The sequence below is a fragment of the Camelus bactrianus genome, chromosome 19 (assembly GCF_048773025.1).
Source record: "Camelus bactrianus isolate YW-2024 breed Bactrian camel chromosome 19, ASM4877302v1, whole genome shotgun sequence".
NCBI classification, from domain to species: domain Eukaryota; kingdom Metazoa; phylum Chordata; class Mammalia; order Artiodactyla; family Camelidae; genus Camelus; species Camelus bactrianus.
Window position 1 is genome coordinate 13,046,889 of NC_133557.1, and position 23,305 is coordinate 13,070,193.

The following is a 23,305-nucleotide window of genomic DNA, read 5'->3' on the forward strand; positions in this document are numbered from 1 at the left end:
AATCTTCTCAACATATGGTGCTACAATATCTCAAAGTTCATATTTTAAAAACAGAATTTTGACCCATATATGTCACAAAAAAATTAACTTGAGAACGGTCAGAGACCTAAATGTAAAATCTAAAACCATAAAGGTTTTAGGAAACTATCTTTATTCTCCTAAAAGCATAGGAGAATATCTCTGTGGCTTGGAAATAGCAAAGTTTCCTTACATGGGTAACAGAAAGCAATAAACATAAAAGAAAAATTAGATAAAGTAGACTTCATCAAAACTCTCTAGAGATACATATTATTTATTTTAGCCTCTATTGTTCTTTTATACAAAAATCCAGGCACATAATAAAAAATTACAAGACATAGGAAAAGCAGAAAATGTGACCCATGGTCAAGAGAGGAAGTAATTACTAGAAGTAGACCCACAGAAAATCCAAATGTTGGAATTATTAGACAGGATGTTAAAACAACTGTGATGAAAATTCTACAGGACCCAGTGGGAAAAATACAGAGTTTAAAAATGGGTAATTTCAACAAACATACGAAAACTGGAGCCAAATGGAACTAATAGAACTAAAAAAATGTGATATCAAGTTGACAGTTCTATATTAATAATTGGAGATTTCAATATACCACTTTTAGTAGTGGATGGAACATCTATACAGAAGATCATTAAGAAACCCGACGACTTGAACAACATTACAAACCAACTAGATCTAGCAGACACATATAGAACATTCCATCCAACAACAACTCAGTTCGTCTCAAGTGTGTACAGAACATTCTCCAGGATAAACCATATGGTAGGTCACAAGTGTCAATAAATTTTAAAAGACTGAAATGACACAAAGTATCTTTTTCTGACCAAACTGGAATGAAACCCCAGGTCAATAATAGAAAGAAAACTGGAAAATTTTACAAATGTGTGGAAATTAAACAACACATTCTTAAATACTACAACAAAGAAGAAATTACAAAGAAATTAGAAAATATTTAGAGATGAATGAAAATGATAACATACCAAAATTTATGATATGCAGCAAAGATAGGGCTCAGAGGAAAATAAATAGCTGTAAATGCCTACATTTAAAAAGAAGAAAGATCTCAAATAATAACCTAACTTTATACCTTGAAGAATTAGAAAAAGAAGAGAAAACTAAACCCAAAGCTAGCAGAAGGAAGTAAATAAAGATCAGAGTGAAGAAAAATAAACTAGAGAACAGAAAGACAATAGAATCAATGAAACCAAAAGTTAGTTCTTTGGAAAAATCAACAAAATTAACAAATCTTTAGGTAGACTGACAAAGAATAAAAGAGAGAAGACGTAAATAACTAAAATCAGAAATTAAAGTGAGAACATTCCTAGAAACTTACAAATTATCTAAACTGACTCACGAAGAAACAGAAATCTCAACAGACCAATAAAAAGTAAAGAGACTGAATGAGTGATCAAAAACCTCCCAACAAAGAAAAGCCTAGAACCAAATGGCTTCACTGGTGAATTCTACCAAACATTTAAAGAATTAACACCAATCCTTCTCAAACTCCTCCTAAAAACAGAAAAGGAAGGAACGCTTCCCAACTCATTCTATGAGGCCAGCATTACCCTAATATCAAAGAAAGATAAAGACATCATAAGAAAAGAAAATAACAGAATAATCTTTCTTATGAATACAGATATACCCCTCATGAGTAAGTTCTGAACAAAATATTAGCAAACCAACAAATCCAAAAGCATATAAGAAGGATTATATACTGTGATCAAGTGGGATTTATCTCAGGAATGCCAGGGTGGTTCAACCTAAGAATATCAATCAATACAATACACCACAATAACAGGACAAATTTTTAAAAAAATATTTATCTCAATTGATGCAGAGAAGGCATCTGACAAAATCCAACATCCTTTAATGATTAAAAAAATACTCAGAAAACAAAGAACAAAACTTCCTCAACCTGGTAAAGGTATTTATGAAAAACTCACAGCTGACATCATACTAATAGTAAAAGAATGAAAACTTTTTCTCTAAGATCAGTAATAAAACAAAATGAAAAATTACATTCTTAGAAAAAATGTATCTTTTGTATCAGCCATTGTGAGCTTAACAGATTCCCAACACTCAAAGATCTTTCCAATGAGTTGGTGGTGATAGTAATAAATGTGATATTTTACTACTATATAATGAAATGCATCACCATTTGGAAGGTATACATAATTCAGGGAACCAAATTTCCAAATGACCTATGTATGATGATTCAAAATCATGCAAGGATAACAGATCCATTCAAAGTACAACATAGACCAATGGACTTTAATATAACAGAGAATAAAAATTTTTTGCCAGATATTTGCAAAAACATGTAAAGCAATGCCACTGTTCTCACTAAATTTTTTGTTTTGGAGAATATAGTTATTTTTCCAAAAATATATTATTTGTGCTACCATGCCATAGGTTTACTATTGTTATTTTATTTTTATTTGGGGGGCGGTTGTTTGTTTGTTTTGGTGGGGGGAGGTAATTAGGTTTACTTATATTACTTATTCTTGGAGGAAGTACTGGGGATTGAACCTGGGACCTCATGCATGCAAAGCATGCACTCTACCACTTGAGCTATACCCTCCCCCCTACTATTGTTATTTTAAATGAATTAATAATTATTTTTTATTTCTCAGGTTTAAATCTTTTTCAGTTTTAATTTATATAATAGTAAATATCAGTAGATACAATCTACATAAACAAAAACTTTTGGGGGTCCCTACTATTTATTAAGGGTGTAAAGGAGTCCTGAGATCAAAAAAGTTTAAGAACCACTGTCTTAGAGAAACTCTTGCACTTAATCCCCAGGATGTGTACAAAAATGGTCTTTGAAACTGCTTCTAATCACCATCCATTAGGATCAACACACATATCCATCAACAATGGAATGGATAAGTAAATTAGAGTCATACAGTGGAATATTATACAACAATGAAAATGGACAAGTTATAGCTATATGCAACAATACAGAAAAATCTCACAAGAAATAATATTGAGTAAAAAAGAAAACAATATAAACAGTACTATATAAAGTTTGAAATAAGGTAAAACTAACCTATATTATTTCAGGATGCATACTTAAGTAAAAAAATGTTTTAAAATGTCAGCTGACATAAGGAAGTTTTCATTACAAATAAATAAAGCAATTTTGCACTAAAATTCACTATAATAAAGTCTCTATCCTGTCTCTCTTTCCATTACTCTGCCTTCCAGCTGCCCAGGCCTTCCTGACTCTATGCCTTTGCACATGCTCTTCATTCGTTCACACTTGCCAAATTCCAACTTGTCCTTCAAGATCTGAGACCAATATCCAACTCCTCACTGTCTGAACCTGAGGACACACTGGCCCCAGGGGTCAAAACTTCTTTGCTTTTGGGAAAGACTGATCAGAGTGGGGCAGAATTGGTTTCAAATTCTAGCTCTGCCACTTAACCAGCTATGACATGGTGGGTCAGTTACTTTTTCTCTCTAAGCCTCAATTTCTGCCCCTGTCAAATGGGATAACGTCTTCCCAAGGTTGTTGAATTACACAAGATAACACAGCCAGACACGAAGTAGAAGAGAGGAAGTAATCAAAAAATGAGAACTTCCTTTACCCTTCACACATGTTGTGCTCAGAGCTTCAGACCAGGGAAGTCATGCCAAGGAAAAATACTCTCAAATCTTCATCCAGCGAGATCCTGCATGTTCCCTGCATCCCTGCTGGGCCTTAGAACACGCATCTTCATCCTTGGCTGCTCCAAACAGAGCTTGGTCCTGGCATCAATCCACAGGATAAATGTTGGGTCACCCCTGCACAGAGGCCACTGGAAAGCTTGAGGGACAGGTATTCAGGGTTGGGAAATGGGTGAGTGAGGCATTACCTCCTGGGCCAGGAAGCGCAGTTTCGCCAGAAGCTTCTTGGCCAGTGCAACCTTCCCTTGCACGTTGCCCTGTCTCAGGCCCTGTAGGAGCCATAGTCCTTGCTTTGCCAAGAGGTTCTGGAATGGCAGGAAGAGAACATGAGTGGAGGGCCTCTGCTGGGTGCCTCTGATCCCCCTTCCCCAGACCATACCAGGCTATGCACCAGCAGTCTCTGTCGGCATCGATCCAGGGCATTGGGCCGGGTCACTGTCCTGCGCTCAGCACCGTGGCAAAACTGTCTGCAGGAGCGGGGTGGGTGTGGCAGGTGGGAGCAAAGGAGGAACACTGACCCTTAGGGGGCCTGCTCTGACCCTCCCTCAGAGCAGGCCCCCCACACCCAGACTCCTTCACAGATCCTCTTGGTCTTGTTCTCAAAGAGGCACCCTTCCTTAGCCAGGACGACCTCTGTGCTTGGACCCCTTCCCAGTTCATCGAGTTAGCCTCATTGTGGAGCCCCAAAATGTACCAGTATTCAACTATTCACTGCCCTGGCTACTCAAAGTGTGGCCCAGGACCAACAGCACTGGTATTCCCTCATTAAAAATGCAGTCTCAGCCCCAACCCAGACTTGTGTCAGAAATCCGCATGTTTATACCCTGGAGGATTCAAACACACATTAAAGGCTCAGATGGGCTGTACCTGACAATTCCAACATTGACTAAAGATAGCTCAAACCAAGTGCATGAGTTCCAGTGACCACCACCACTCCCTTCTCCCCACAAAAAACCCTGCTTTACTTTACTTCATAGTCATCCTTCACTGCTCTTTCTTTCACTCACATTCCACCTCAGTCCATCAGCACATCATTTAGGCTCTACCTTCAAAATATATTTAGAATCTGACCAGTTTTCTCCCTTTCCAGGACCACCCTAGTCCAAGTCACCATCACTTCTTTTTTAAAATTAATTAATTAATTAATACCTTTATTGTAGTATGGTTCCTGTACAGTAAACTACACATATTTCAAATGTACAATTTGATGAATATTGATAGATGCATACACCAATAGAAACACTACCATAATCAAGACAGCTAACATTTCCATCACTTCCCAAGAGGTACAATTTTCAAATTCCCAATTTATCCCTTCCCACCCTCTTTACCCCTGCAAGTCACCATCACTTCTCACCTAGGATTACTGCAACAGCCTCCCAGCTGCTCTCACCACCTTCACTCTTACCCTCTCTCCTACAGAATATTCTCAATACAGCATCCAGAATGAGCTTTTCAATGCTTTTCCAGACCATTTCACAGAGTTTTTCGAGAAGGAGGGTTGGGGTCAACTGCGTCCTCTGATGCGGAAAGGTTGAGTAAGATGAGGGCAGAAAAGTGACCACTTATAACCAGGTCCTTACCTGGGTCCTCCTCTTCCGTCCTACCTCTAAATGCTGGAGCTTCTCAGGTCCTCAGATTTCTCTTTACTCTGTTCCCTAGATAATCTTAGCCAATCCTATCTACGTACTGACACCCCTTAATTTTACATTTCCAGCCTAGAACTCTCCCCAGAGCTCCCTTCATATAGCTAGCAGCTTAGCAGAGATGGCCACTTTGAAGTCTAACAGACATCTATCTCAAAGTTAACATGTCCAAAAATGTTAACTTCTGATATTCCCTCTGCTCCCATCAGACCGTCTCCTTCTCTTGTTTTCCACAGCTCTGTAAATAGCACCATCTACACAGCTGTGCAAGCCAAAATTTGGGGAGTCATGCCTGACTCTTCTTTCACATTTTCCTCATCCCCTAAGCTTATCCCCTGGCAAGTCCCGAGGTGCCACTTCCAAAATCCCAAACTACTCTCAAATCCCTTCCTGTCACTCTATGTCCACTGCGACCACCCTAGATTCAAGTCATTGTTATCAGTCACGTGAATCATTACAATGCCCTCCTGAGTGATCTCTCTGCTTCCTCTCATATCATCCCTCGACTGATGCTTTTTAAGGATAAGTTAGAGCATATCCCTTCTCTTTTCAAAACTGTCAGTGGTTCCTCATCTCATACAGAGAAGCAACCAAGGCCGTTACAATGGCTTACGAGACCCCACATGTCTCTCTCTTCCTTCCCCCTACACCCTCCAGCCTCATCGTCTCTGCTCACTCTGCTGCAATGACACTGATTCCCTTCCTCTTCCTCAAACACACCAAGCATGCTTCACCTCAGGGCCTTGCACATGTGGTCCCTTCTGTCTGAAACATCCTTACAGACATGGCTTACTACTTCATCTTCTTTATGTCAACATCATTGTGGTCTCTCCTCTCCACCTTCTCTAAAATTGCAACACCTCTCTGTAAAACTTCCTTGCTTTATTTTCTCCCTAACACATCCTTACCATATTTCTTATATTTCTGCCTTGTGCTTTACATCTTTATTATCTGTCTACTTACCCCCACTAGAATGTACATTTCAGAAGTTTTTGTAGACAAGAATGCTTTTTCACTGTTATTCCTGTGCCTAAAACAGTGTCTGGGGTAAATATTTATTTACCATTTATTTACCAAATATTTATACCATAAATATTCATTGAATAAGTGGATAAATAGCTCTTTTGAGAAGAGGGTCAGAAAAACACTGAAGTATCTGGAGCAGGTTATGGAATCCAGGGCAGTGAAGATCAAAGATGGATGTGACTAGAACAAGTATATGTGGTTACAGTAATGACCTGGTAACTAGGGACCAGTTGATGTTGCAGGAGAGAAAGTGGATAATTGCAGAGACAATTTTTCCAGCAGATGAGAGGAGACGAAATCAAGATCACAGCTATGGCTTCGGGAGCAGGACACTTCCTCTGCTATGGCAGGAAGGAAGGAGATCAGATGGATGCAGAAGCTGGCAAGGTGGTAGACTAGATGGAGGAAGGTGAGGCTTCTATTTTCCCCAGGAAGTAGGAAAGGAAGTCATTAGCTGGAACAAGTGTAGAGGAAAGGAATAGGGGAGATTTGAGAAGAGGGGGAAATGCATAAGCCTACAGGAGTTCAGGAAAGGGAGTTTACTGGAGGGGAGTGATTTAACCCAATAATTTCATCAAGCTCCCATCTCCTTCTCATTCTTCTGTAAAGTGCTCACCTTCCAGGGGCCCTTGGGTCCAAATACCTATCATGAGTCTCCCTCACCCTAGAGATGCCTGGAAACAGGCAGCAGGGAGGCAGGGGCTCTCAGCTTACCTGCTCCCAGCCATGAGCTCTTCCAGCGTCTGCTTCAGCCTTGTGCACGCCTCAGGCCCCGGCCTGCGCTGCAGAGTCTCAGCCTCCTGCAGTCCCTGGTCCTGCACCACCAGGGGAGAAGGTCAGAGTCATAACGGTCCCAGACTCTGACTTCTTTTAGACCACACCCTCATCCCAGGTTCCAGCCCACTCACAACTGCACCTCTTGCCTTGCCCTTCTTTTTCAAACTCCCGCCTGGGAGGCCAGGTCCCCAGTAGCCCTACTCACATTCTTCACCTGGCCCCTTCCTGGGTCCAACAATTCTGAACTCTGGCCCTCCCACAATTTCTGGCCTCCTCAGTTCTCCCTGGAGCTGTGCTCCTTGGCCCTCTGGCCTTGCACCAATGAGGTGCTGGGTAACCTGGTGCTTTACCCATTAGCTCTCCTCCAGCGCTCCCTTCACAGGCAGCCATCTTCCGGATGCCTCTATATCCCAGCCTCTCCCTGTGGGTGCCCGTCTCGCTCTCACCAGCCTCTTGGCCACTTTCTGCACGCAGTTACTGCTCTGCAGGCGCCACGAGTGATCCTCCCAGCGGCTCCACACTTGCACGCAAGGCTTGTGGTGACGCAGGGGCAAGCAGAAGTACGGCCTGGAAGGATGAAGAGGAGCAGAGTCTCAGAGGGGCAGTCCTGCGCCGCTGCGGATCTCCCAACATCCTCCTTCCAGACACTAGGAGCACTCACCCGCTGCCATCCACGGGCTCAGGCCGCTGAGCAGGAATCCCCAGTTCCTCCTCCTCCACTGGCCGGACTCCCGCCTCTGACTGCAGTAGAGGCTGTGCCTCTCCTGCAGCATCCTCTGCTCCTTCCCTGACTCTGGAAATTCGGCCCAACTGCTCCTCCTGGCGACCTGCTTGACCTGTCCAGATCAGCAAGGGTCAGCAGGCTGGCACCAAGGTGAGGGGCTGACCCCTCCCTCAAGCTATTCTGCCTCAATAGAAGTCAGAGCCCACCCCTTACTGAAGGTCAACTGTCCCCTCCAGGGACCTAAGTCTGGAACAACCCCCTCAAACTCATGACACTCAGGGTTCTGGCTAGGCCACGCACCAATGGAGATCTCGAATCTGATAGGCTGAGAGGCCATGGCGGGGTCAATCATGGTGGCCTCGAAGAGCACAGCAAAGAGCAGGAAATCTTCGCAGGGTGCTAAGGCGTTCTGGGAAAGGCGGATCAGGCTGGAATCAACCCCACCCTCCCAGTTTGCAGCTGGGGACGATGCCTGGCCACAGTGCCTACGGAAAGACACTGCAGCCAAGGCCTAGAAGATTCACTGCTGGTGTCCTGCTTCCTTTTCTGCCCCTTGCTGTCCCAACCCACTGGACCAGGAGTTTAGTCCTCTCTGGCTCACTTCTGATTTGTCAGCCCTCCTTCTCCCACATGTGTATATACACAGGCGCACATGTGTACACACATTGCAATCTTCACCCAGGCCCCCAAATTGAGACACCCTCCCTCCTGCGTTTATGCCTGGGAGCCGATTACACACTCCAGAGCTGAGAGTGACCCTGCCCCTTTACTAAACCCCAGCCCCCACCTCTGGCAGCGGCAGCAACTCCTCCACCTCCACCTCCATGGCACTAGGAATCTCAGGTGCATCAGCACTGGAGCTGGCATCTAGGTGCTGCTGAATCCCGGTTGGAGTCTGGCCACGCCTAGCTTTCTTCTTCTTTCCCTTGAGCCGGGACAACCTGGACCCCTGGGGGGGCTGGGGAGGCTCGGATTCAGCTCTCCCTTCCATCACTTCCATGGACACAGCCACCAGCAGGCGGCCGCGGAACCAAATGCCTTGGCCAAGGCCTTCATTGAGACTTTGAAGACCGTCCCGGAGCCCCTCGCTGGAAGGCGAGCCATAGAGAGGTACCCAGGCTGGGCCGAAGGTGGGGTTAAACCCGGCTGTGAGGAGACAAAAAAAAAGTGTTTTGGAGGGGAGCATGGTGCAGGTGGGTAATAGGTCAGTCTACGCACCACATCCATAATTATTTCCTGCAAGGGCAAAGGGGGAGGAGTGTTATACTGGGCCTTAGCCGCTCCGGAAGGGAAGCCTGCCAACTGCTACGACGAACAGCTGTGGACCAAGACCTGGAAGCACTTCTAAACCAGCTCTCCCTCCAAAGATGCTGCGGACGTAGGGAGAGGCTCTAGGGGCGGAGCCAGAGCCCTGGAGGTGGAGTCAGGAACTACAAATTAGGGTCCCGAGAAAATGGATAATGTAGACGGGGCTTGTTTTCTTGTGCGTGTAAATTTGTAGGGAGAGCAGGGCTACAGTGATTAACGGATATGCAGCTGTAGTTAGGATTTTGTCAATTAGCCAAACCGAGGGTAAGGGTTTGTAGCCTGGGGGCAACAGGTGAGGCTCTGAAGGGAGAAGCCGGTTTAGAGCAAGGTTGTTATGTGGGGTGGGCCTGACTTTCTAAGCGGAGCTGGGTCTCGAGTTTGGGGTTTGTCGTCGGGGGCGGGGCCCGAGACAGACAGGGCCCAGGCAGAGGCAGCGCGCGTCGGCCAGAAGCGCTCACCTGCGCGGCCCGGGTGCGAGATCCACTTCAGGTCCAGCACGTGCGTGGCGAGGGCCGCATCCACCAGGGGCGCGTCGTCCCGCAGCTGCAGACGAATGCCGCGCGTCAGCGGCGGGAAGAGCTCCACGAAGCTCAGCTGCTCGTTCCACTCCGGCGCCGCCGTCTCGCTGCGCACCGACGTCTCGCCCTGAGCGTGGTGGCGAGGATGGGCGGAGAAGGGTCAGCGCGGAATCAGAGCCTGGGCCTCCAACAAGTGGGGACGGGAGGGACTTACCTGCTGCCCCAGAAAAGACACCCGCACATAGGGGTCCACGAGGACGCGCTGGTCGTGCAGGGCGCGGGCCAGGCTGCCCAGCAGCCCGGGGCGCAGCGCCGGAAGCCCCTCCGCGCGGAACACGCGCACGCGCAGCCGCGCCCACGGCCTCTCCGCAGGCACCCGGCGCGGCAGCAGCAGGTTCCTAGAGAAGACCGGCGCTGAGGGGCCCAGAAGCCGGAGTCTAGGCCCCTCCTGCTCTCCGCCGTCCCGGAGGCCACGCCCCGTCCTGCTCTCCGCTCCCCACTTCGCCCCAGCTCACTTCTCGATGTCGGAACTGTGGCCTGGGCCTGGGGATGGCAGCTGAGGGGGCAGGTCCCCGCGCGCCCTCACGGACAAAGTGACCTTGACAAAGCCTTTGGTCCCAGCGCGGGTGTCCCGGGGGTCGTGCAGCGGAGCCCATTTCTGATAGAAGTGGCCATCTGGGGGTGAAAGGGCGGGCCGGGGGTCAGGGAATACCAGCAGGATGCGCGGGACAGTCGTGGGGCAGCGATCGGAGTGTTGGACTATCACCGGGATTCAAGTCCGGCTTAGTAGGGAGGGTGGGAGTGCGTGGAGGTCAGCCTTCGGAAGAGATTGCTGTCTCACAAGTTAGTATACAGGGCTCAGTGCCCAGAGGGTCAGTTTCCCTTGCCTATGCAGAGGAGTCTCAGTGAGGGGAGGGTTCAGTACCTGGTTGGTCGAAGATAATGCCCAAGTCCATCCTGAAGGTACTTATCCGAGTGGCCATAAAGGGGAGGGTCTGCGAATGGAAGGCCTGGGGGAAGGTGGCGTTAGTCCCAGGGAGCTTCAGCATCCCCCTTCTCTAACGGAAACCCCTCACCCCTACCCCCTCACTGTGATCTCCAGCAGCAAGTCCTGGAGGTGAAGGCGGGTCTCATGAAATTCAAACAAGAAGTACTGTGTTGAAGTGGGGAAGCAAGGGAGGTAAGAGGTTACACATGAAGGAGTCACACCAGCTGGCCCCAGCCTCTTGCAAAGAGAACGCTCTCCTTCCCTTTTCCCCCTACCCCCAACTCCAAGACTGTGCCTCTCTGCATCCTTTCCCTCAAAGAGCCCTTAGCCTCAGGCCCACTGGTTCACTCACTTCCACCCAGGCCAAGCTCCCTCTTATAGACTGTTGTTATCCTGGGTCCCGTGCATTCTGTCAGGCTCCCCCTTCCTGGATCACACCCACCTCATTGAAGAAGGGGCAATTGGTCCCACGCTGCATGGCAGTCATTCGGCATTGCTCCCCAACACACACAGCCACATAGGGGTTAATGTTGACTCCAACCAGCTTCTGGGCCTCAAGCACTGTGACCCCGACCTGAAGGGTGCAGAAGGAAGAGAAAAGGAAGCCAAGACTGACTTCTTGAAAGGTAGGAGGGTAAAAATCTGTGTGGAGGGTGAATGGTATTCCCCAAGGGTTATGGCCTGGAGGGAGAGCAGTACCTGGAAGTCCTGGGCCCTGGACACCTGGAAGGGATCTCCGCGGGACAGGCACCGAGCTCGGCTGAGAGACGGTTAAGGTCAGCTCTCACTTCACTTCCTCCCCATTACACACAAACACACACACACACACACACACACACACACACACACACACATTCCTGCCTAGTGCTGAAGATAAGATCTCCTCTCCCTCTGAACTTTTGGATTCTGAGTCCTTCCGGTCTTGTCTTGCTTCCATCTCAACCCTACACCCAGAATTTAACTCATTCCTAGAGCCCTAAAACCATTCATTCATTCAACAAAGATTGAGTGAGCACCTACTATGTGCCAACACTGTTCTAGGCCCTGGAACACTGCAGTGCAGTGAACAAAAGAGACAAAATTCCTTGTCTTCATCAAGCTTTCATCACCAACATGGGTTCCAGAAGCCATGTGTGAGCCAGTGTAACTGTGTATGTGTAGATGTGGCAGTGTCTTTGCCTAAAGTGAACGACCCTTGACCCCAGTATATCCACTCCTCACCATACACTGGGACCATGTGTTTGTAAGGGTGGATGGGCTGGGCCTTCATATATAAGTGAATTAGGTTGACACACTAGTAGGGTGTTGGAGCAGGTGTGCAGTGGGTACAAGTTACCTCTTGAGGGGGCTGAACACGACGCCAGAAAGCTCCACATCAGGCTCATCCTCCAGGTCCAGCTCCAGCTCCAGCTCATTGTCCTCATCGTCCTGCTGACCTAGGCTTCGAGCTAGCCTGCGGCCCAATGCCACTGCCCGCCGCTTCAGCCGGGCCTCTCCAGGCCTTATAGGAAAGGCCCCCAAAGGGCATGTCTGGGACCTATTACCCATCTCTGGGCACCCATCTCTGACTTCCCTGACTCTAGGACCAACCCCTGAACCTTAGTCTGATGCCACTGATACCAGGACTGACCCCTAACCTGGGAGCCCTCTAATTCCAGAATTGACCCCTGATTCTAGGACTCACTTCTCACCCTGGAATTGGTCCAGTACTGATCCCAGACCCAGGGACTGACTCCACATCACTGACTCCTAATCCTAAAACTGTCTCTATAACCCTATGTCAGCCCCACATACTTACTCCAGCTCCTGGAAGCCCACATTGTGAATAATCAGCTCTGAGCTGGGAGAAGGAGAAATGAAAGGAGAGCTGAACCACAGAGCTACAACCTGGGCAGCACGGGTCCAAGGGTTACCACATCCAGCAAATCCAGGGTGGGATTGGGTACCACTTCTCCCTTCCTGAGGCCTGCCTAGGCCTTGGTTAGGTGGGTGGGAAGGTTACCTGTCCCAGATGGTGCTCCAAAGTCCTCTTCTGCCCAGGCTCCAGTTGCACCCTCTGGGGGCTGGTACTTCAGGTCAAGTTCCACCTGGATCTAAAACCAGATACACAGTGTGCCTTGGGCCTCTCAAACTGCCCTGAGGCTACAAAATGCCTTTTACTTCATCTGTAAACAGAGATCCTCTTGGCCCGCATCTCTGGTGACTTGTGGTTCCTGCATGATCGTTAATAATAGTGACTACTCATGAGGGAAGGATATAGCTCAGTGGTAGAGTGTATGCACAAGGTCCTGGGTTCAATCCCTTGTACCTCCATTTTAAAATATGTGTATATTTTAAAAATTAAAAAAATAGTGACTACTCATAGTCTAGTAAGAACTTCCATGTGCAAGTATCCTCTTCAAGGGGCCAAACAGATCTCCAAAATTCTCTCACCATTCTTGGAAATCCACAGTTCTGCAGGGTCTGGCCCCTACCAGCTTTCTCCGGCCCTGCACCCCAGTTATGCTGTCTCAGGGCACTGGGCTTTTGCATATGCTGCTTCTTCTGCCTGTTAACTTAGTTAACTCCTATCATCCTTCAATTCTAAACCTAAGCACTACTTCCTCAGGGAACCTTTTCTGACCCCCAAACAGGTCATGCCCCTCTGTTATACATTCTCCCAAATCTTTTGTAACACCATCGGAGACAATTTTACATTTATTTGTGTGAATATTTGTTTAATGTTTGCCTCTCTCTTTAGATGTGGAGCTCTAAGAAGGCAAGTCTTTATCTGGTTTTGCTCACCACTCAATCCTCACTGCTCAGCACTGCACTTGGCTTATAATCAGTGCTCAACAAATGACAACAGATTGAATGAAGAGCTAAACAGTTTGTATGATTCCATAGAAGGTAAGTGAGGAAACAGCTGAGAGAAGCTAAATAATTTGCCCAAGTTCTTTGCTGAGAAGTGGTGGTCTTGAGATTTGAACCCAGTTCCATTTCTACCAGGCACTGCTGACCCTCCACCAAATACCAGGAAAATCCAGCCAGTTTCATCTGTCTCCCACAAAACCTGGGCCTAGTGCTGGGTCGGGAGCAGCACAGAACTCCTTATCTTCCTGCCTTGCCACACCCCTGGCCCTCAGAGCTGAACCTGGTTCTTGGCCTAGGGGCTATAATGAAAGGAGCCCAGGCTGCGGGCCTTGTTACCACTCCTGCCTGGGTCTAGATTTTCCCCTTTGAGAAATGGGAACCTTATCTAGAGAGACTCTCAAGCCTGGGGTGGCAGGCTGAGTGCTGGCAGAACTCACCGGGGTTACTTGCAGATTCTTATCCACTAGGACCTCCCGCAGCACCAAGTGCCCAGCACTCTGTAGCTGCTGCAGGGAGATCACTAGGGTCCCCAGAGACCTAGGGGGCGGGGCATGGATCAAAAGAATGACTCAGGAGAATGGCCCCAAGCCATCCCCTACCCCCACCTGCATCCTTGACTCCCCAAGCCTACTCACCTGGGGCTGAACACACTGCTGCAGTTGACAACCTGTACAGACAAACGCTCCCCAGCCAGCGGAGCCCCATAGTGTGGCCAACGGAACAGCTGGGAATAGGAGGAACCTTGTGACACCAAGTGCTGGTCTGACCCTGATTCCTAATTCAGACCCTATTCCCGACCCTGATTCCTAATCCAGAGCCTATTCCCAACCCTAAAACAGAAGCCAACTCTCCAAACTTGGAGCTAACTCTATGACTGATCTCCTAAACCTAGAAGCAACCGCCCCAACCTGGGGTTGACTCCAAACTAGGGCTGATCTGGTGCTGACTACCAATCAGGAGCTAATCCCCCTAGTCTTGATTCTGACTTGTCCCAGACTGAGTCTAATGTCTCAAGCTTGAGACCAACCCTACCTCCTGAGACTATATCTTTCTCTTTCAGAACCCAGGAATAAACCCCCCAAACCCAGGATGGACTCAGATGGGTCACAGATCAGCTTCTCCCAATCCAGGACCCAACCCCACTGACCTCACCGATATCTGCTTCCCGACCACAGTGAATTCTCCTCTGAGTAAAACCTGCTCAGAATTTAATCTAGTCATTTATCAACTCCTCCCCACAAAAAAAAATTATTCCGCCACCCACCCGTGGCCCAGGGTCCAGTCACCCTCGGCTCACCCTTAAAGAGAGGTAGAAGACAGGGTGGGAAGGAGGCAGAGAGTTGGAGACCCTGGGCTTGGGGAAAAGGGGGACAGGCTGTAGAAGTGCCTAGGGATGGGGTTGGGGGCCTGAGGGATGGAGGAATTGGAGCTCCCCAGTTACAAAAATTCTTAGCGCACGCCTGCAAACCTCACCTCGAAAGCTGAGCCTCACTTGTCGGTCATGGGTTCCTGGTAGCCCTGTCAGTCGTCGCACACACATGGTCAGAGCCATTGTCCCAGGGCCACTGGTGCTACCTCTGCCCGCCTGCCCTCCTGCCCACCTGCCCACCTGCCCACCCACCTGAATCGCCTCTGACTCACTGGACTCACCCAGCAGGTTCAGCAATCCCTGCCCTTTAGACAAACACGAAATCCACAGGCCTGGGGGTCATGGGTGGGGAGGGTGTGGGAGGATAGAGAGATGGGGGTAAGGTTCCTGTGGTCAGCTCAGTCCTACATGCACCAGCTTCAGCCTCCATCCTGCATCCTTGTGTGGTGGGAGCTGGGACAGTGTGGGGATGGAGGCAAGGGGAGAGGACAGGACCAGTCTGGTCTCTGCTAGCCTATGAGGCATCAAGGCCATGTGGCTTCATGTTGTTCCTTGTTCATCTCTCTGTCCTCAGTGCCCAGCTCAGGATCTGCTACTTTGTAGACCCTCAAAACACTGTCTGAATGGATGGATTAATAAGTGAATCCTCTAGCCCCTGGCATTATCAATCAACATATTTATTAAATTAATGAGTGATTGGGTGTGTGTCCCTAGCTTTCACATAGCAGGTGTTCAAAACACTTCTTTTTTTAAATTGAAGTATAGTTGATTTACAGTGTTGTGTTAGTTTCAGGTGATTCAGTTACCTATTATATATATATAAAACTACAGTTTCTTTTCATATTCTTTTTTCATTATAGGTTATTATAAGATACTGAATATAGTTACCTATTGATGATTCAGTTACCTATTATATATATATAAAACTACATGTTTCTTTTCATATTCTTTTTTCATTATAGGTTATTATAAGATACTGAATATAGTTCCCTGTGCTATACAGTAGGACCTTGTTGTTTATTTTATATATAGTAGTGTGTATATGTTAATCCCAAACTCCTAGTCATTAGGCAGGAGAACTCTGACCACAGAGATGACTAGGATGAGAGGAGAGGCCTGAAGGTTTTGTAGAACAAGAGAGACTAGGAGACGAAAAAGACTTTATTTAGAAGTGCCCCCGGGTGATCCCTTGCCCCTTCTTAACATTCATATGTTCACAAATATTTGAGCACCTACCACATGCTAGATTCATGTAGGTGCTGGAGGATACAGTAGTGAACAAAAATCCCTGCCTTCATAAACTTTACTGTTCTAGTAGGAGCGACAGGTAATGCTGAAATAAATAAATAAACCCCACAGCATTTTAGTGCTGAGGAGGAAAGCACAGCCAGAAGGGGACAGAAATTCTTTTACTCCGAGTGTAGTTTTAGATAGGGTGTTCTGGGAAGTGCTGTGATGTCATTGCTTGCTTTAACATGGGAAAGAATAAGAGACTGCTAAGGCTACCAGTGACGTCACGACTGGCTCTGTGACGCGGCGTCAGGGGGAACCGCGGAGGCGTAGTCTCTCTATGATGTCAGCAGCCAGGCCCGGATACAGGGGAGAGGGTGGGATAGGGCCGCGGGGCCGGCAGGCTGCACGCAGGGTCTGTCGGATCCTGGCGGCGCGCACTGGCTGAGGGGAGGGCCGAGGGCCTTGGCAGCTGAGGCGGCGACTTTGGCGTCCGTGAGGGCGCAGCTTGGGGTCAGGATGCGGCGGAGCCCCCGCCCGGGCTCGGCCGCGTCCCAGCACAAGCACACGCCCAACTTCTACAGCGACAACAGCAACAGCTCAGTGAGCGTCACCTCGGGGGACAGCAGCGGGCACCGGTCAGCTGGGCCGGGGCCCGGGGAGCCCGAGGGCAGAAGAGCCCGGGGCTCGAGCTGCGGTGAGCCCGCCTTGAGCGCCGGAGTGCCCGGAGGAACCACATGGGCTGGAAGCTCTCGGCTGAAGCCAGCGCCTCGGAGCCACAATGGGCAGACCGCCTGTGGCGCGGCAACCGTGAGGGGCGGGGCCTCGGGTGCGGGCGGGGTCGACCCCGGGTGAGTCAAGGGAGGGGCGGGGCCAATGGGCGGGGCCTGGCTTGTGCGCGGGATACCTAGGCACCTCCTAAGGGGCGGGGCCTATAGTGTGACAGGGGAGGGACCAAGGGGAGCCTCGGAGTGGCAGACGGTCCTGGGAAGCGGCGGGGGAAATCCTGTGACTCGGCACTACTGAGGAGGCGCAGCCTCGGTGTTAGCCTGAATGCCTACCAGGGAAACGGCCGTATCTAGACCTAAGGCTGGGGGCGTGGCCTCTATTTGGGGGTGGGATAACGGCTGGGCGGAGCACCCGGGCGGGGCGGGGCTTCAAAGTGCTGAGAGAGACCCGGGATGCGGGTGCGGAGGGACCAAAGCCTGTGAGGCTGCCCAGCTTCTGGGCTGGGGAACTTGCAGCCTGGTCCTGGGGAAACAGCGGGCCTGCGGTGCGCAAGGCCCCAATGGAGCCCTTGGGCTCCCGCAGAACCGGCTGGCTCTCCCATAGTCTCTGAGGAACAGCTCGATCTTCTCTCGACGCTGGAACTGAGGCAGGAGATGCCTCCTCCGCGTGTGTCCAAGAGCTTCTTAAGTACGGGCCGGCCAGCCCAGATCCCCTCTGACCTGCTGGCTCCCCTCTCCGAACTCCATTTCTCACCTCTGAGACCCTTGTCTCAGTTCTGAGCCCCGGGCTCATGTCTGATTCTACAGCCCCTTCCCTAAGCCCGATTCACCTTCTCTGAGAATGAAAATCCAACTCATTATCCTTGCCCATCTAATTCTCCTAGCCTACCCTTCTCTTCCTGAGCCTTAGGCCCTTCCCTGAGCCCCCTTCCTAAGCCCCTTCTGAACCTCGAACACCCCACTCTGTGATCCCCTCCTCATCTCTCCCCTTCTCTAAGCCTAGTCCCTTCTCTGAGCCCCCTCTCCTCCCCTCAGGCCTACTCTTCCAGGTGCTGAGCGTGTTGTTATCCCTGGTAGGAGACATGCTGGTCAGTGTGTACAGGTCAGAGGGAGGAAAGGGGGAGCCTCACGGGCTGCTCTTTGGAGGGAGGGAGCAGGGCCTAACCAACTGAGCCTTGAGCCAGTTCACACCTGGTTGAGTCGTGTTCACAGGAGCTGGGTCTAAGACCCTGGGGTGGGGGCTGCGGGGTTCACTAGGGCCCTGGGGCCTTAGCCTCTCTCCGATTCTTCAGGGAGGTCTGTTCCATCCGCTTCCTGCTCACGGCTGTGTCACTGCTGAGCCTCTTTCTGGCAGGTGAGAGGGTGGTGAATTCCCTGACCCCAGCCCTGAATGCTTTGGAGCCAAAGCTGGCACATTTTCTCCTATATCCTTCAGCCCACTCAGTCTCTTCAGAGGCTCACAGCTCTTCACAGTCCCCTTCAGAGCCTTCTAGTTCCCCCTCAGACTCAGCCCCCTCAAGCCTCTTCTCTCCTCACTGTCCTTTTATGCTGGGGGAAACCTTCTCCTTTCCCTTCCCCTGATACCACCCCCGCCTCTTTCTCCAGCACTCTGTTGGGGGCTCCTGTACCTGGCCCCTCCTTTGGAGAATGTGAGTTGGGGAGACTGTCCTGGGGTGGGTGATTGGCAATCTATGAAGCTAGAGGTTGTGGGGAGTCCCCTGGGCCACTGGGAGGGGGAGCAGTGCTGGAGGCTACAACCCTAAGGAAAGGCTGAAAATAAACAGGAGATTTCTGAGGGAATGTGCCCAGATGTGCTTAAGGGTCTCTGAGAGGTCCTGAAAGGTCAGGGAAACGGTAGGCAGTCCTCAAAAAAGAAGGCCCTTTGAGTCTGGCAGGTCCCACACTGAGTTAGGAGAAGGAGGTGGGTGGGAGCTGAGCAGTGCTGTATTTTGTCCCTCTCCCTCCAATAGGAACCTAAGGAGATGCTGACTCTAAGGTGAAAGAGGGCACCTGGGGTAGGGAGTTGGGGGGCTCAAAGGTGCTTCTGTGGGGGTCCCTACGGGAAGTGTCCAGGGGGACAGGGAGCCAACTGCACCGTGCCAACCTCCTGCCTGCAGCGAGTACCAGGAGCGCGTGCGCTCCCAGGGGGAGCAGCTGCAGCAGCTCCAGGCTGAGCTGGTTAAACTCCACAAGGAAGTGTCCAGCTTTCGTGCAGCTAACAGCGAGGTGAGCCTGGCAGCCACATCCTGCTCTAGAACCAGGCCCCTTAGGTGTCCAGAAGCTCCGCCCCGGGAGCCCGGCCCCCGTGTCTCCGCCCACTGTACAGTCCTAGCCCACCTTGGAACCCGGATCCCTGAGTCCTGAGCCTTAAGGCCCCGCCCAGAGCCCCGACTTCAGAATTTCTTCTGGGGCCCACGAAGTCTATCTATCCCAGAGAACTCTGCCCCACAATACTGACCCGCAAGCCCAGCACCTCCAGGCCGCGCCCTCTGTCTTTTCAGAGAGTGGCCAAACTCGTATTCCAGAGGCTGAATGAGGACTTTGTGCAGAAACCTGACTATGCACTGAGCTCTGTGGGTAAGACCCATAGACACTGACAGACCTATGCACATGACCAGCCCAAGGAGACTGACCTCAGACAGACCCTGCCCCAGCTGCTGGTCAGGCCTGGAAGCCCCTGAGAGGTTGCTTCTCCCTGCTCCAGGAGCCTCTATAGACCTAGAGAAGACATCCCACGACTATGAGGACACGAACACTGCCTACTTCTGGAATCGCTTCAGTTTCTGGAACTACGCCAGACCACCCACGGTTATCCTGGAGGTGGGCCTGGAACTTCTGGAACTTAGATCCCAGAATGGGACTGGGGTGGGACTCGGGGGAATGGACACCACAGCTCCCTGGAGGTGGAGCCTGGCTTGGCTGTGATGAAGCTCTGGACGAAGCAGAGGACAGTGTAATACTGGAGAGACCTGGCAGTGCTAGGGACAGGGCCCTGGGCAGGGACTCTAGCTAAGGGTGGAGGACTGGGTGGGGCCCATGATGGAGTCAAGCTGAGGGTGGGGCCTACCCAAACCAAAGCCCAGGCTGGGGAAGGGTCGCAGTCGCTCAGCCCTGTGGTTCTGATGTTCTATCCGCCTACTGCAGCCAGATGTGTTCCCTGGGAATTGCTGGGCTTTCGAGGGTGACCAGGGCCAGGTGGTGATCCGGATGCCAGGTCGTGTGCAGCTGAGCGACATCACTCTGCAGCATCCACCACCCAGCGTGGCGCACACTCGGGGAGCCAACAGTGCCCCCCGTGACTTCGCAGTCTACGTGAGTAGGGCTGAGGCCAAGGAGGTGGGGGATTTTGCCTAGAAAGTACCAGGTCATGAAAACTGTTGCCACTATCTGAGTCTATAAAATGGAGATACTACCACTTGCCTCTCAGGGCTGCTGTAGGTTATAAATAATTATAACCATATCCAAATATTAGTTATGGCTTATTGAGTGCTTACTCTGTGTCGGGTACTTTACCTGGATTGTATCTCCTTGCATCTGCACAGCAACCTATGAAGTGCTATTATCCCACCCTCTTCATAGATGAGGAAGGTAATTCTCAGATAGGGGAGGTAACTTGCCCAAGGTCACACAGGTAACAAGAGGCCAGACTAAAATTTGCAACCTGATTTCTTTAAGCCCACATTCAACACTATAATATCCTAACACCAAAAAATGAGAGTATGCATAAAGCTAATGAACACATAGTAGTTCCTCAACAAAGTTTCTCTCTCCCTCCTCCACCTGTGCCTCACTATTCTTCCACTCACTTTTCACCTACCAGGGCCTCCAGGTTGATGACGAGACTGAAGTTTTCTTGGGGAAATTCACCTTCGACGTGGAGAAATCTGAGATTCAGACTTTCCACCTACAGGTGTGTTTGTCTCTGGGGGCTGAGGGTGCTAAGGGAACAGGACAGTGAGGGAAGACGGGAGGAAGGCAGTCCATGGGAGAGCAGGCCCTTGGCATGATCCATTTGTCTCCCCAGAATGAGCCCCCAGCTGCCTTTCCCAAGGTGAAGATCCAGATTCTAAGCAACTGGGGCCACCCCCATTTCACGTGCTTGTATCGAGTCCGAGCCCATGGCATTCGAACCTCAGAGAGGGCAGGGGACAGTGCCACAGAGGGACCCCATTAAACATGCTTATTGTTGGAGTGCAGGTCTGTGCTGAAAGGACCTGGATCAGTGCTGGGAGGTCTGCTGGGGCTCTGGTTGCCTTTGGTATATAAATATGGTGAGCGGTCTAGCAAAGCACCCTCTTCTAGAAGTCAGATCAATACAGTAGCAGCAGCAGCTCATATTTATGGAGTGCTTACCATGTGCACAAGACAGTACTCTGGATGTTGTACACATTACCTAACTAATCCTCACAACCACAGAGGGGGAAGCCACCCAGATCAGGAAAGTTGCTCAAGGTCACACAGTGAGTGAAGAGCCATGCCACAATGGGACCCCAAGCCTACCTTCCTCCAGAGGCCATCCTCTAATTGCAGAGCTGCTAGTCAGCATGAAGCCATGCTTGTGCACCTCAATTCCACCCCCAATCTCTGGGAGAGTTCCCCAACTCTGTTAAGTGCAGGTGCAGGTGCAGGGGGAGCTACCCCTTTTCTTCAGTAAAAACTAGAGACTTGAGAACCTCTAGGAAGCATCTGAGTCAGAGTCGATACAGGCCCACTAGCCCGTACTCAGGTTGTCTTCACTAAGACCTGAGTGCCCGACTCTACGCTAGGTACAATACAGTGTCTTGTTTACCAGTCCCTACCCTCAAGGAGCCTGACAGGGGAGAGAGAATGCTACAGAAAACAGGACAATTCATCTGCTGATCCAAGAACTCTTCACTCTAAGGGAAGGAGATGAGCATCAAAGGATTGAGATCTACCTGGGCAGAGTAGAAAAGGGGGCCAGTGTGAACAAAGAAACATGCAACATCTTGGCCGTTAGGATTCTTTTCACTGCTCCTGTTTTAGAAGAATATCCAGACTATTAATAGTGGTTACACCTCTAAGAAGTAGAATGCATGAGTATGTGTGGGGGTGGAACATGTATCCATCTATTTAAATTTGGGGGTTATTTTGTAATTTGAAGACAAAAGAAAAAATTCTATTGAGTGCTCTTTAAAGCTTAAGGTTTTCTAACTAATGAACTAGTACAGCTTTTCTGGATGGCAGTTTCATAATAGGAACTTAAAACCTTAAAATTTTTAAGGTTTTAAAATCACAATAGGAACAAAGCCTTAAAAATTTTTATACTCTTTAATTACAGCAATTCCATTTCTAAGAATGGATCCAAAGGATACATAGATATAATCAAAGTTAATACTTTGAAGGATGTTCATCACACTGCTGTTTATTTAAACAAAAACTGGAAATAGCATCTAAGAAGTATACTACAAAAATAATATGCAGCCAATAGAAATGGTAATATAAGGGAACATTCAGTATCATGGAAAGTAATATAATAATATATAGATGACTTCTTAAAAAGCAAGCTAGACTGGTATACATAAAATTTTTAAATTTCCATATTAAAAGAGTTATATTTTTAAAAAGTTATATAGACCAAAAGATACCATAAATGAAATGATAATAGCTCAGTGGAAAATATTTTCAACATGTATAAGAGACAAAGTGTTAGTAACTGAATACCCTAACAGAATAAAGGTTATAAAGACAACCACCTATAAAAAAGCTATTCAGAAGAGATACAATTCACAAATAAACATGTGAAATGATACCTAGCCTTCATAATTAATTAAATTCAAACTAAAAATGAGATTTCTTTTTTGTCTGTCAGATTAACAAAATGGGTAAAAAATTGTTATGATGGGCAATTTACAATACTATTAAAATGTTAAATAGTCAGACCCTTTGATCTAGCATTTTCATTTCTAGGAATAAATCCTTCAGAAACATCCCAATAAATATGCACAGAAAAATGTACAAAGATATTCCTTATAGCACTGTTTGTTATAACAGAAGAAAACTGAAAGGGACCCAAATCTTGATAAGTAAGAGACTGGGGAAATAAGCTACAGCAGTCACATACAGAGTAATATATAGGCATTAAGAAGAACGAGGTCAGCAACAAACACTGTAATATCTATCTACAGGAAAGAATTTGTCAGACCTAGGAACCCTAGGAACTACACCCTGCTCCATTATCTATTTTATACAATGTTTATATTTGAAATAATTTTGTACTAAGTAGCATACATTTTAAAAACACTTCAAAGAATGCTGAAATATTATGTACAATATGATCCTGATTTTGTAAAATAAAAAACATGTGCCACTGTAAATATGCATAAAAATTTTAAATATGCACCAAATATTTTATTGGAACATGGCGTTTGGGTGACATTTCTTCCTGTAATGAATGTACATATGAATTTCCTA

The 23,305-nt window shown here is 48.7% G+C and overlaps 2 protein-coding genes and 1 long non-coding RNA gene across 7 annotated transcripts in view; 2 read left to right on the forward strand and 1 right to left on the reverse strand.

Annotated features, from left to right (window-relative positions):
• LOC105073621 (fer-1-like protein 4) overlaps positions 1-15,113 on the reverse strand; it is a 31,088-nt gene extending 15,975 nt beyond the window's left edge. Inside the window, 21 exon segments of the mRNA XM_074347213.1 lie at positions 3,895-4,011; positions 4,086-4,173; positions 7,093-7,193; positions 7,602-7,722; positions 7,817-7,991; positions 8,180-8,288; positions 8,667-9,025; positions 9,646-9,832; positions 9,920-10,103; positions 10,221-10,380; positions 10,631-10,715; positions 10,796-10,858; positions 11,136-11,267; positions 11,393-11,453; positions 12,030-12,194; positions 12,492-12,528; positions 12,696-12,786; positions 13,984-14,083; positions 14,182-14,270; positions 14,694-14,743; positions 15,020-15,113. Of these exon segments, the coding sequence (XP_074203314.1) occupies positions 3,895-4,011; positions 4,086-4,173; positions 7,093-7,193; positions 7,602-7,722; positions 7,817-7,991; positions 8,180-8,288; positions 8,667-9,025; positions 9,646-9,832; positions 9,920-10,103; positions 10,221-10,380; positions 10,631-10,715; positions 10,796-10,858; positions 11,136-11,267; positions 11,393-11,453; positions 12,030-12,194; positions 12,492-12,528; positions 12,696-12,786; positions 13,984-14,083; positions 14,182-14,270; positions 14,694-14,743; positions 15,020-15,098 (2,553 nt within the window). The 5' untranslated portion in view covers positions 15,099-15,113.
• LOC123618504 (uncharacterized) lies at positions 10,747-14,896 on the forward strand. Of its 4 annotated transcripts, none has more exons than XR_012500611.1 (4): positions 10,747-10,885; positions 11,238-11,469; positions 13,434-13,582; positions 14,607-14,896. It is a non-coding gene; the product is annotated as an uncharacterized LOC123618504 (long non-coding RNA). The 4 variants fall into 4 exon arrangements; XR_006726943.2 differs by having other exon boundaries at positions 11,238-11,319; XR_012500610.1 differs by lacking the exon at positions 10,747-10,885 and having other exon boundaries at positions 11,130-11,469.
• A 745-nt stretch (positions 15,114-15,858) lies between the features above and the next one.
• On the forward strand, positions 15,859-23,194 carry SPAG4 (sperm associated antigen 4). Of its 2 annotated transcripts, none has more exons than XM_074347217.1 (12): positions 15,859-16,974; positions 17,457-17,561; positions 17,909-17,975; positions 18,166-18,227; positions 18,479-18,522; positions 18,844-18,869; positions 18,991-19,099; positions 19,375-19,450; positions 19,578-19,693; positions 20,018-20,185; positions 20,694-20,783; positions 20,898-23,194. In XM_074347217.1, exons 1-12 carry the CDS (start codon positions 16,665-16,667, stop codon positions 21,045-21,047), a joined length of 1,323 nt encoding a protein of 440 aa, XP_074203318.1. In that variant the 5' UTR covers positions 15,859-16,664; the 3' UTR covers positions 21,048-23,194. The 2 variants fall into 2 exon arrangements, with proteins under 2 accessions (XP_074203318.1, XP_074203319.1); XM_074347218.1 differs by having other exon boundaries at positions 16,737-16,955.
• The last annotated feature ends 111 nt before the right edge of the window (positions 23,195-23,305 follow it).